General features: G+C 41.1%; 1 protein-coding gene across 2 annotated transcripts in view; it reads right to left on the bottom strand.

The window, feature by feature from the left end:
• KDM4C (lysine demethylase 4C) overlaps positions 1 to 13505 on the bottom strand; it is a 418437-nt gene that overhangs the window by 327566 nt on the left and 77366 nt on the right. For both annotated transcript variants that reach the window (XM_075596483.1, XM_075596492.1), the window contains exon 6: positions 6200 to 6249. In XM_075596483.1, coding sequence (XP_075452598.1) covers positions 6200 to 6249 — 50 coding nt within the window. The remainder of the gene's footprint in view (positions 1 to 6199; positions 6250 to 13505) is intronic.

Raw genomic sequence — 13505 nt, forward strand, 5'->3', positions numbered from 1 at the left:
AGACTTCAAAAAGAGGTTTCTCTGTCAAATATAAAAAAGTAGCTCATAATTGTTGATATTGTTTATCAATATAAGCCACCTTCATCAAATTCAATATTCATAGAAGCGGGGAAAATAAGCATCAGGAATCAATCCCAGACCATTATATAAAGGGACATGTAAAACATCACAATTAAAATATCCCCATACTTGCAAGCCGTGTACAACATGTAGGGAGGTGGGTTGCATTAATGGCTTTGGAGAGGAAAAAAAAATTCCAGTGCGACCATGGATTAGTCCATTCTTTTTCCTATACCTAACACACACAAAAGATTGAATATCAGTGCCTGACTACCTTCTGCAGTCATGAGGGCCAGGGAGTTGCAGTCCAGAAGCCATAGCTGCTCCTGCCATCTCCCTTGAGCCCAAAACCAGGCTGTAGCTGGATTAGTGTGAGAAAGGCGTGTCTGCGGCATTCCAGGGCCTGGTATGCTCTAACTCCAGTGGCTGCAGCCCACACATAAAAGATAAGGGTGCAGAAGAACAGACATAACAGGTGGGGACCAGAAAGGGGAACAAGACAGAAAAAGAGGGGGTTGCAAAGCAGATGAAATTAGAAAAGGAGTGTTATAGGAGATGAAGTTCATCAAATAAGAGGAGTGCAGGAAGCAAAGAGTGGTGGTGCAGGGGGGGCGGAGAACAAATGATGGATAACAGGGGAACCCGAGAAAAAAGGGCAAGAAGTAATAAAGTACAGTGAAGCATAGGCAAAAATTACCTACAGATGTCAAAATACAACCCATATTGTCGTTAAGCATAATATCTCCGACCATCCAAGTAAGGAAAAACATTTTGGCAGGTGGGATACTACTTTTACAGAGGCCTTCTAAGAAAGGTAAACTTATTTGCAAGCCCGTCACAACACGTGGCAACAATTGCGAAACTAAAATTGATTGTTATTAAAGCACCATTGTAACAGTATACATAAAATAGTATAAATACATTGGCTGCACAAGCAAACATGCTCTTTCTATATCTTGGCTTGTGGCTGGTCAAAAAATACCTGTGTATAACCCCCGTATCTGCAAGCAACACAGGCTGACTGTCCCCTTGCATGTTCCTCTCTGCAGGACATTGTGACGGTGTTAAGGGAGAGGAGAGATAAGAGAGATTGTTAAGAGGGGGCAGCCATGACAGTCAGTTAGTTCCTGAAGGAGTTTGGGGAGCTGCTTGGAGAAAGTGCTGCACAGCTGACCCAGCACATGCATGATCAGGGCCAGACTACACAGAGCAAAGCAGAAAAAGAGACCACTGTGCAAGGGAGCTGTTACCGAAGAGAATTGCTTACATGAATGCTTTTATTACTGGATACATAAACTGTCTTTTTAAAATAGATTCTCTATCTTCACCTGGAAAAACATTTCAGGTAAGAGATATTGACAACAAATGGCTTTTTTACTTCACAACCTGGGGGGGGGATCCTCCGGCGCGGTGTTTCACTCAGATTTCCAGGACACATGCAATATAAAACAGACAGAGGGGCCACAATCAGGAAAGGTTAAATCACAGTAGTATATTGGGAATGAGATGTATGAGAGGCACACTTACATTGAAACACCAGAATCCACCTTGGGTATAGTGTGTGCTTCTTAGTGTGACCTCGGGAAAAAGGGGGAAGACAGGGAAAACATAGTATAATACCGTTTATTAAACAAAATTGATTAAAAAAGAGATTGCCAACTCACAAGCGGCCATTAAAAAATGGCATAGAAAGGAGATGTTTTCAGTCTCTGCCGGACTTCCTCCCAGGTGGTTAGGACAGACTCCACGCGGACACCTAACCACCTGGGAGGAAGTCCGGCAGAGACTGAAAACATCTCCTTTCTATGCCATTTTTTAATGGCCGCTTGTGAGTTGGCAATCTCTTTTTTAATCAATTTTGTTTAATAAACGGAATTACTGCTGCGGCCGAGTTTATTCGAGCATTTGCCCGTTCTCGGCTGCAGCAGTAACCTGGCGCGCGCCGGAGGGTGCCGGGCGCGCGCCGAAGCAGCGGAGGAGCGCCCTCCGATCGGGGCTTTCTTCCTCCCGCTGCCGGGTATGCCGGGTCCCCCGGAACCCCCTGCCGCCGTCCCCCACATCGCGGGACACCAGGGCTCCCTCGGGGAGCCCTGGACGCGCGTGCAGGGGGCGCAGGCACCCGATGACGCGTGACCGCACATCGGTGACGCGCGGCACGCCGAGGGGATGCCACTAGCAAGCCGGGAAATCTCCCGGCTTGCGGAACCGGCCGCACTTCAATAAAACGTGTCGCCAGTGTATACTATGTTTTCCCTGTCTTCCCCCTTTTTCCCGAGGTCACACTAAGAAGCACACACTATACCCAAGGTGGATTCTGGTGTTTCAATGTAAGTGTGCCTCTCATACATCTCATTCCCAATATACTACTGTGATTTAACCTTTCCTGATTGTGGCCCCTCTGTCTGTTTTATATTGCATGTGTCCTGGAAATCTGAGTGAAACACCGCGCCGGAGGATCCCCCCCTCTTCTTTTCTGTGACTAATACAGAGGTTGGTGAATCACCTCTGAAAGAAACTCTGGCAGCAGGACTACACTCTATGAGGGACTGAAACTTTGAACCCATTTTAATACGGTTGGCGCAGTTATTTTATTTTTCCTTACTTCACAACCTGTCCAAACATCTCTTGTTGATTATCAGGGACTTCAACAAACAATACTGTGGTTCCCGAATTAACATCTAGATTTCCACAAGAGCAGCTGTTTCTTTCCCCTCAGTATGTTGACCTGTCCAAAATCTATTGATAAATCTGGTATTTCTAGGTTTTTCCCACCATCTTCAAAGCAACACACACAATTTGGTTTAAGCATACATCCTCAACCAATCAGAACCTCCTACATGTTAGCTATGAGTGTAGAAAACCCCCATTTAAACTAGAAGGATTGTCAGTTAGTTAGGAGTGAAGTGAAGTACAGGAGGAGAGAAGGAGAAAGAAGTACAGGAGGAGAGAGGTAAAAGAGAAGCAGAGCTCAGAAGGTAATTATGATCATTGTGTGTGTGTGTGTGTGTGTGTGTGTGTGTGTGTGTGTGTGTGTGTGTGTGTGTGTGTGTGTGTGTGTGTGTGTGTGTGTGTGTGTGTGTGTGTGTGTGTGTGTGTGTGTGTGTGTGTGTGTGTGTTTTATATCAATGTATTGTTAGGTAGGATGTACTGTATTGTATTGATTGTTAGGCCTGTAATAAGTACAAACCTTATAAGGAAGTACATGTAGTATTACCGTGTGAGTCTTCTATTTTGTTGTTGTGCTAATAAATATTGTTTATATAACTGAAGCCTCTCTGTCTTGCCATAACTCTCATAAACCAAAGGGCATGCATGTGTGAATGTGTTTCATATTGGAACACATATCTACACATTCATCTCCCTAAATAGTTTGCTATATAATTATATTATTATAAGCCAGCAATACTTTTATAGATGAATACATTATAAATTCATCTATATTTCTATTTCTGGATAAGGCTTAACATTATAGGTAACAGATCCCAGCTGTGCAAGACTGTGCAGCAGGGTGTGAGTGGGTGAGAGACACCGCAGAGGATATTTCCTGCAGCTATACTGGTATTGAAGTTCCTTTGTGAAGCACAGGCCTGCAAGATACACACTAATGAGCTCCAACAGGTGTGCCGGCACCCCTAACATGTACGCCAGTACCCCCAGGACTGCGAGGCCTGACCATGCTAGACACTACAATTTACTCGCAATCATTGTTACTGTACCATTTAGATGTGTAATAGTGTATGAGGTGATCCTGCAGTTATGGATCACAGAGTCAGGATGGATATAGATAATCGTTATAATTCACTACGGTTGTGTTGTGTCCAGTTGCTCTGGCCCTACGCCACGTGTACCGCACACTAACACATATACCGTGGGAACGTGGAGTGTTCAGCCAGCACTAGCAAGTATCCGCTGCCAGGCTGTGTACTCCAACGCTGCTCAGAGACCTCCCGTGAGCACACGGAGCTCTGTCAGCAAACAGAGACCAGCTACTGCAGACCCTGGATTTCCCTTTACTGAGAACAGGAAGCTGTCACGGCCGGACCAGCAGCCCCTGACGTCACTTCCAGGAGCTCTAGACGAAGAGGGAAACACCAGCCACCACAAGCTCTACCAGAAGGAACCCCCTGAGGCTACCACCCAGAGGGCCAGCGCTCCGACGCGAGGCTCAACACCGTGGCAACATCGGCTCTCCCTCCCATAGCGGTCTCAGACGGCATCAAGGATGGTCAGGACACAGTGAAGAGGCTTCGTTACGTGATCCCAGCAGAGCTATCTCAGCTATCACAGGCAATTACCCTGTCTCATTATTCATTTACGGCAACACTGATTTTATACATCTGTGTAGCTCAGTGCATGTTACTATTGTTGCTTTTATTTTTATGCTATAAAGGTTGTGTTCTCCTTACTTTCTGCGCCCTCATTTCTTTTTCTTCTACTTTTGAGGTTCTCTGCAGAGGACTGGTTATCCTACACAGAGGCAGCAATTTACAATCAACCGACTCAGTCTTTTGAAAAGGTGCTACTTAATTCACTTGCTGAATTTCTGAACTCAATCATTGCCTTTTGACTACATCTAACAGTTATTATTAATTAGCTGTGCAACCTGCTGTTAATCTAGTGTTTACTGCTACGATGGATATACCACATGCACCTGTGGTATATTCACCGCTTCTAGCATTAGGGTTAATCGCTCTACTAAATCACCCCACTCCACCTCATTTGTGGGGCTTCAGGTACATACCATACACTGACATTGCAACCAATCACACTTTGCTTTCCTTTTGCTGTTTTTTCTACATAGATCCATAGGACAGCGACAGACCTTATAGTCTGAGGGAAAGAAGGGCTATACCTGTGTAAAATATTACATAGTTATTTGCCATGTTATGAAACCTGGAAAACCTAAGGTACTGTATTTTACTAATGAAACCTAAGCAACGAATACATACCAGTGACCATAATCATTAATCTATAGAGATGCCTTTAGCAGACACTGGTATAGGTTTCCTCACACCCCCCCCCCCCCCCCCTCCCCAACAGGCAGATTCAGCAAGCATTGAAAGAAAATAAAAATAACTGTGTCCATCATGTTTTCCTGTACGCACATTTACTTTAAGAATAACATAAGCCTATAAGGCGACTTTCAGAATTGGCATAATGATGAAAAGCACAGGCCTTGCGACTATATACTGCGATTTTTGAATTGAGTAACACTGGTCTCTTTGAAGCCAGATGTGTGCCCTAACCTGGAGGAAAAACACAGCTATTTCCCTTAAAACATAACAGCAATAGTTTTCAAATCATAATACATATAAAATGACAAACAGTTCCAGTGGGACTCAATTTCTCAGAAGGCCCTGCAGACTTGTTGAATTAATCCCATAAGATTTATTTTACATATACATTAGCACTTCAACATATCTGTACAAAACTGTATATATTGTAGAGTAAATACATTTGTATAACTGCCCAACACTCACACGGTCAAATTGTGTCTCTAGGAATGTAGGTTTTAATAATAATTGTATTTTCTATAAGAAAACTTGTGGAATTTAATACTTCGTACACAAGCTTTCAGAGCAATTGTAAGATTAGACTTCTGAGGTCTGGAAACCTCATGTACGAAATACAAATATGAAGTACACTGGCAAGTCCATTAAGTAAGTATCCAACTTCAGCCAAAATTTACAACAAAATAATTTTTTGCTTGAGGCTGGGTTTGGTATTTTGTATAGCAATCTCAGCTGCTCGTTTTTTTTGCTTATTAACAGGGCTTCGAACTGTTGGTTCTCTTTATCTAAACTGCGGTATATTTATAACCAGGAACACCAATTCAAGATGATACTGGTGAATGTTCTGGATTTAGAACTCCCTGTACTGGAATTAAAATGGGTGCCAATTCTTGAAAGCCAATAGGAAGCTGCAATGTCACCGCAAATTCGGTCTATTTACATCCGTGGCAAGAACACAACTTCATCGGGAAATGGGATCGTCAGAGCTGAAAAGGCCGTCAAGTCTTACACGACAGTCTAATAAAGTTACTGAATATATCCTAACCAATTTCAGTTGTCCAAAGCACAATTTCAGAGTTTTTCTGAAAACAAAAGCATAAAAAGGAAAGAAGTGAAAATATTTTTACCTTGAGCAAGTCGTTCCAATCTTTTCCCATGCTCTGGGGGTATTGCATACCTTAGTTAAAAACAAAAAAACACGATTAAAAAAAATTTAAAACATTTTTATGATCCATAATACAGAGTAACAGTAAAACATAGTACCATTCATCAATAAAATGTCCACAGCTAAGCACTGTGGCTCCAATGCACATGAAATATATAAGTCGCTATGATGTAGTAAAGGGGCGGCCAACTCCAGTCCTCAAGGGCCACCACCAGGCCAGGTTTTAAGATTATTTCTGCATCAGCACAGGTAGTTCAATCAGTGGCTCAGTCATTGAAAGATTGAGCCACCTGTGCTGAAGCAGGAATATACCCGACCTGTTGGTGGCCCTTGAGCACTGGAGTTGGCCCCCCACTAATGAACACACCAGGTGTTCCCAGTACTCCAAAGCAAAAAGAGGCCTAATAAAGCTGAGAGATAATATTAAGTGTGTGTTCTTTAGTTTACTTAGAGATCAGGGGTTTCTTCATTGTTCCCGTGCACCCACAACGTACATATATCTGTATCATAGCGTTACGTAAGGTAGTGCTGTCTATACAACATACTTTTTGACTAATGTTCAATGTTGCTAAAACAAAGGCCAAGAAAGTTTGTGCCAACTACAGTACAAACAGCTCGATATTAAAAAAAAAATAATAATTTGTTCAAAATCTGTCAAATGAGCACTATAAAAAATTGAAAACATAATTATAATGTACATTAAAAAATGAGACGCACTACAGCCTACATTACAATTCTTTAACTACATAAATCTTCTGTTTATTGAAATAACGTTTTATGATTAATGTCTTTTCTCATGCCATGGCTGTGGGAATGCAAAGTGGTTTACAGCCATAACAAGTTTGTGCAAATACTTATTTTATTTTTAGACAGACCATACACAAGTAAATGTCTTCTTTGATTATAAAATTATTTGTAAATGATACTTTTTATCGGATTAGAAAACAATGTAAAGAACAAGCAGAGAAGAGCCCCTATACTCAGCACTCAATATCAAGGTGAGTGAATTAATTAAAATGTAACTTTTAATAGTTGATAATAAAATAATGTTGGACAAAAACAAAACATAAGTAATAACATCAAGACACAAAATATAGGTGTAGTAATCTCATTGAAATCCTGAAATAAATTCAGGGGATAGGGGTGGTGACTCCTGGCTATAGAGGTATAATATATAGACCCAGGCCAGTCCCTAATGAACGGGTAAATAAATCACAAAATATTCTCTGCTCCATATATATCGGGAGCTAAAATCAGGAGAACTCAAAACCCTCCTTGAGGAGAGAATTAGCAGCTAAACTATTAAAACATATGCAAAGATAAGAGCACTTAAGGAGACGTATATTTTCGTTTCCCACTAGTTAATTAATTGGGGTCAGCGTTCCGACGTCCAAATAGTAATTCAGTGACACGTTTGCAAACATAATAGTCGCGCAGCATCAATTGTTAATTGCAGATGACACAATCCTATATGCACACAGCCATAGCCTCTCTGACCTTCAACACATACTTCAGTCTGACTTTTTGAGACTCGAAAACTGGATTTCCCAAAACAAACTGTTTTTAAACACTGACAAGACTGTAACAATGGTATTTGGGACCAAGATTAAATTTTAAAAGCTTCCAGCGACTGAGCTCCTGATTAGAACCAACGCTAACACCACCCTAACCCCTGTCACTAGTTTTAAATACCTGGGCTTATGGTTTGACTCCCACTTAACATTCGGGATGCACATTGATACCCTGACAACCAAGACCTATGCCAAACTAGGGGTACTTTACAGGAGCAAATCCTCCCTACGCCTCCTGGCCAGAAAGCGTATCGCACAGCAGATGCTAATGCCAATTATTGACTATGGAGAAATAGTATATTGCTCGGCACCTCAAACCCACCTTAGCAAACTTGACACCCTCTACAATTCAATTTGTCGTTTTGTTCTCCAATGCAATTATAACGCACATCACTGCGAAATGCTCAAAGAATTAGATTGGTCATCACAAGAGAGTCTAGGCGCAAAGTTCACCTTTCCTGTCTTGCCTTTAAATTCTTTATGGGCAAGCTACCCAGCTATCTGAACATGCTCCTCACCCCTACCACATGCAGCACCTATCACCTGAGATCTGACTCCAAAAGACTGTTCATGGTCCCAAGGCTCAACAAAGAATCCGGCCGCTCCACCTCCTCTTACCGTGCACCCCAAAACTGGAACAACCTACCAGAGACTCTCACATCCACCACCAGTTTAAGTTCTTTCAAATCTAAGGCTGTTTCGCATTTTAATCTGGTCTGTAACTTTTTCATTCGCCTATAAAATATATTTTTTTTAACTGTGCATGCAATGTATTGTATATAATGTATACCCTGTTCATTTATGTAACTGTATTTGTAACCATGTATTATTTGTCTTAACTCTGTACCCAGGACATACTTGAAAACGAGAGGTAACTCTCAATGTATTACTTCTTGGTAAAATATTTTATAAATAAAATAAATAAATAAACTGTATTTACTGCTGCAAAGTTGTGACTAGAGGAGAAAGGGGGCGCACAGAGAGCCTCTGTAATCAGCAGTGTGCAGAGTGTTCAGCACATACTATATTAGACTTCAGTCCTGAGTTATATAGCTATTACCATGGCACTTCAGTTAGAGAGCGGTAAAAACTATGTTCAGTTTAAGATATTCGGGTTGCAAACCGGATCAGTAAGCTGAACGCCTCATAGCTCTACTACCACAATATTATACTATGCTGTCGCGATCCCAGCCTGCATTATCCTCAATTGAGTACCATCACTAATAAGTGGTGTCCTCTTTTTACATTTTTCACTGTGATATCCAATTGACAGGCACCGACTACATATATTTGTATAATATAACTACCGTAGACATACAATACCCTTATAACGGGTCCACCAAATAGCTTACAAGCTGTGCTGTAACTGTCTCGATATCTATTGAGGTCATATAGATTGCTACACTCCCCTATCAATGTCGGTTACTATTTTGTCCTGCTAACTCTCAAGGGAGCCAGTTTTAACTACCCTCATAAGATTAAGGGAAGTCTAATATAGTATGTGCTGAACACTCTGCACACTACTGATTACAGAGGCTCTCTGTGCGTCCCCTTTCTCCCCTAGTCACAACTTTGCAGCAGTAAATACAGTTTAACAATTGATACTGCGCCACTATTATGTTTGCAAACATGTGACTGAATTACTATTTGGATGTTGGAACGTTGACCCTAATTAATTAACTAGTGGGAAACGAAAATATAAGTCTCCATATGTGCTCTTATCTTTGCATATTTTTTAATACTTTAGCTGCTAATTCTCTCCTCAACGAGGGTTTTGAGTTCTTCTGATTTAGCTCCCGATATATATGGAGCAGAGAACATTTTGTGACTTATTACCCGTTCATTAGTGACTGACCTGGGTCTATTATATTATTAGTCAGGAGTCACCACCACTATCCCCTGAATTTATATCAGGATTACAACTATATTTTGTGTCTTGATGTTATTACTTATGTCTTGTCTTTGTCCAACATTATTTTATTATCATAAACTATTAAAAGTTACATTTGAATTAATTCACTTACCTTGATATTGAGTGCTGAGTATAGGGGCTCTTCTCTGCTTGTTCTTTACAAGATATTGTTTTCTATGCAATTCGCTCCTAACACCATATCTACCATTTTGACTGTAGCAAGAGCACTTGTTCCCTTTCCCCTCCTGCCCCCCACATAATTTTACCGGATTAACCGGAGAAGTGTTCACAGATTTAATTGCGGAATGTGATATTTGGTTGTGGCTGTTAAGCTGCGGACAGACCATCTGCCGCAGCCGTTTGGTCACTGAAATCCCACGCCGCCGGCCCCTTCGAAGGTAAGTTTTATTAATGTTATGGGTAGGGGGTTAATTTAAGGGTTTTAGCCATTAGAGGAGGTTTTAGGGCAAGGGGTGTTAGGGTAGGGGGTTTAAGCACTTACCCTTACCAAGAAAGTGGCCAGCAGTGGCAGTGGGACGAGTAATGGCAAAGCGGCACCCATTTACTGGTGGGGAAACGGCCGCCACCAAAATGTCCGATACCGTGTAATTGGGTGTACAAAGCTCTCAAAGCCGCATAGGTTTCTTCTACGTGAGATAAAGAGGGTTATACACCCAGCCCTTTAATCAGACACAGCGGCTCTCCTACGGTATATCTGACAGACTTTGTACAGATTTTAAGATTGTTTAACGAATAGTTACGTTTTGTGTGTTAGCCTCTTTAAGAGCAATCTAACTCTCCTTTCAGGGTTCTTAGGGCCCAAATGACAGAGCCCAAGTATTGACAACACAACAAAAAAAATGTATTCTTGTTTTATTTCAATTGTGTTAATATATTTCAGTTGGCCAAAAAATGAGTGGTGACAAACCATAACCTAAAAGTATATACAAATTAAAACAGTTAAAAGGGGCACTTCAAAGAACTTTATCATTTAAAAGGTTGACCAACTTCTCCATCACCAGGTACATTTTTGTGGCATTAATCCGGACTAAATTACACCATTCAAAAACAATACACTACATGAGAAGATAACATACTATTTCTGACTACTGAAATAAAGCAAAACATTAATCTCTGGGACTACGACAGCTTTTAATGTCGAGAAACAGTTCATAATTCATTCATCCCAGCTTTAAAATGGACCCAGGAGTGCTACAGGTTTCTCAAAGTGCTGATGAGATCATGTGAAGAGAGCATACGATCAGCATTCTTTCCTCGTTATTCACTCTGTATATTACTTTGGGTGTCACAATTAATAACCTCTGCAGTCATTCGACAAGTCAACGAGCAATGTACATGGACGTAAAATCTTACTACATCAAGTCTGCTCTATTCCACTTCCAGACAACATTAGGCCCTACCTTCCAGTATTAGTAATGTTTCCATTTAAACAGAAGGTTAGGCTCCACATTAGACATTAAAACGTGGAACATTTAGAAACATCAGTCTGTCTGATGGACATTACAGTGTGGATTGGAAGATTTCCACGGAAGGAATTTTCACAGTCAAGTTATTCACACAATTAGGAAAAGTGACACGATGAAGTAATATTGCTGAACTCACTATACTGTTGAAATGAATATATTACTGAAATGTACTGGGGGGGAGGGGGGTCCCTGGAGAAGGATTGAAGGCAATGTTCTGTTTCCATTTTGTCTGTTCTGCAAGTATCCATTTGTGTGTAAGATGTGTGTGTGGTGTGAATGAGAGTTTCGCTCACAGTAGATTTACAACTGTCTGTAGTTTATGCCCACATTCCTGGTGTAAGGTTGTACCTGGTTTCTATAGAGAAGTGTTTTAATCTAGTTATTATTTAAGTATTTAAACTTTATACTTATTTCCATATATGTTTTGTCAATTGGATGTAGCATTGGGCACCCCTGTCTTTTGTTGTATACATTTGCCCAGCATACATATACGCCCAGTAGCACTCTGACAAATATATATGCATGATGTAGTGGGTGTGGGAGTTTGAGCTAGCTGGGAATGTATGTTAATCAATTTCTGACTGGTAACAGTTGTATGGAGGTAGGTGGCACCTCCCCCCTAGAGCTCACTCCTCACCTTTTTAACTTGGGAGGTCTTTTCACTTTGCTGCAAAGAACAATCTACTATGGTTCTTTCCCCTCATACAGAGGTAAAAGGAAGGGTTCATAGTGTAGTGAAGGACCTGCATTTTTGGTTATACCTTGATGTTTGGTATGCAGGTTTATGACGCTTTGGCCAAAGGGTTTAACTAAATAACCAAGTTATTATTATTATTATTGAAGTATTTAAACGTTATACTTATTACCATATATGTTTTGTCAATTGGATGTAGCATTGGGCACCCTTGTCTTATGTTAATCTAGTTTTAACCAGGTTTTAATGATCTGTAAGATGATTGGTTTAAGAATTAAAGAGTGGTTAGTATAATCTGCCTGGTAACCTATTTTGAACAAAGGAATCAAAAATGTATATAAAGCCTGCATGGACACCCTTGGCAGAGAGTCTAATAGACCAGTGGTGCTCAAACTGGGGGGTCGCGTTCCCTGATTCGCTGTGGGGGCGGGGGGTTTACAGGGGCCCCACACGCTTCCCGAAGGCACTTAAATTAAGTGCCAGGGAAGCGGCGAAGGCCTCTAAACTGCACTTACCTTGCTTCTGTAGACGCATCGTCAAATGACGCCGCGAGGTCATGTGACATCACGTTGCCATGGCAATGTGACGTATTGATGCCGGAGGCAAGGTAAGAGGCGGGGCGCGCAGAGAGGGGAACAGCCGGCTGGGGGCACAGGGGAAACAACAAAAAAAAAAAAAAAAAAAGATTGCTCTCCACTGTTAAACACTTTTGAATGTGTATGATCATACTATGTAACAAACTTCTCATTATCAACGAACCCTTGTGTGCGAGTCTGCAAACGAGACACAATCCACTAAACATGTCCCAAAACATGCGAGAAGAGACACCCTTCTCTACCACACAGAAGCTTTTGTGAGCCCTGTGCACAGATGTTAAAAGTTGTATATTTTTATTAAACTAACTTATTCACTATATCCCTCCTATATTCTACCTGTGCTTATTCTACAAAGTGCATTCATGTTTGCCAGTAATATAATGGCAATTCTTACACAGTATGTATTCTGACATAAGGCCTGTGAGCTGGTGGTTAGGGATAAAAGTACTTAATGTATTAATAGAAACCAGAGAGACATGATCAATGTGAGTGAGAATGGGAGACACAGGAAGGGACAAGGAGGGAATGAAAAGCATGAACAAGCATGTGATGCAATATCTACATGCAGCAGGTTAGATATGTACGTTTAAGGCTTCATTCCCTAAACCAAGCTAGTGGTTCAGCTCATAATATAATATTTTTATAAATTTTCGTGTTAGAGGTTGGCCTGGAGAGCACTTGTGTATAACCCCTGATCCCTATATGTACGGTCATACTTTCCCTTGACTTGCCACCACCACTATCTGCTACCTTTGATTCAGTTTACTCAAATGACACTGTTGATTAGAGACACTGCTTGTTCATCTCATAATTTTTTTTTAAAACATTACCTCCTCACCGCAGGACTTGTCTCCACGCATCGTAATGATGGTGTGATGACATAATTGCGAATACGGAGAGATGGAATCCAAGCAACAGTAAACAAGAATATACAATACCAGTACACCAACATAAACAAAGTATACAATGGGGAACTCGCTTAGAACAGCACAAGAAACTATGCAGAGC

Source organism: Ascaphus truei, chromosome 1 (assembly GCF_040206685.1).
Source record: "Ascaphus truei isolate aAscTru1 chromosome 1, aAscTru1.hap1, whole genome shotgun sequence".
Classification (NCBI taxonomy): Eukaryota; Metazoa; Chordata; class Amphibia; order Anura; family Ascaphidae; genus Ascaphus; species Ascaphus truei.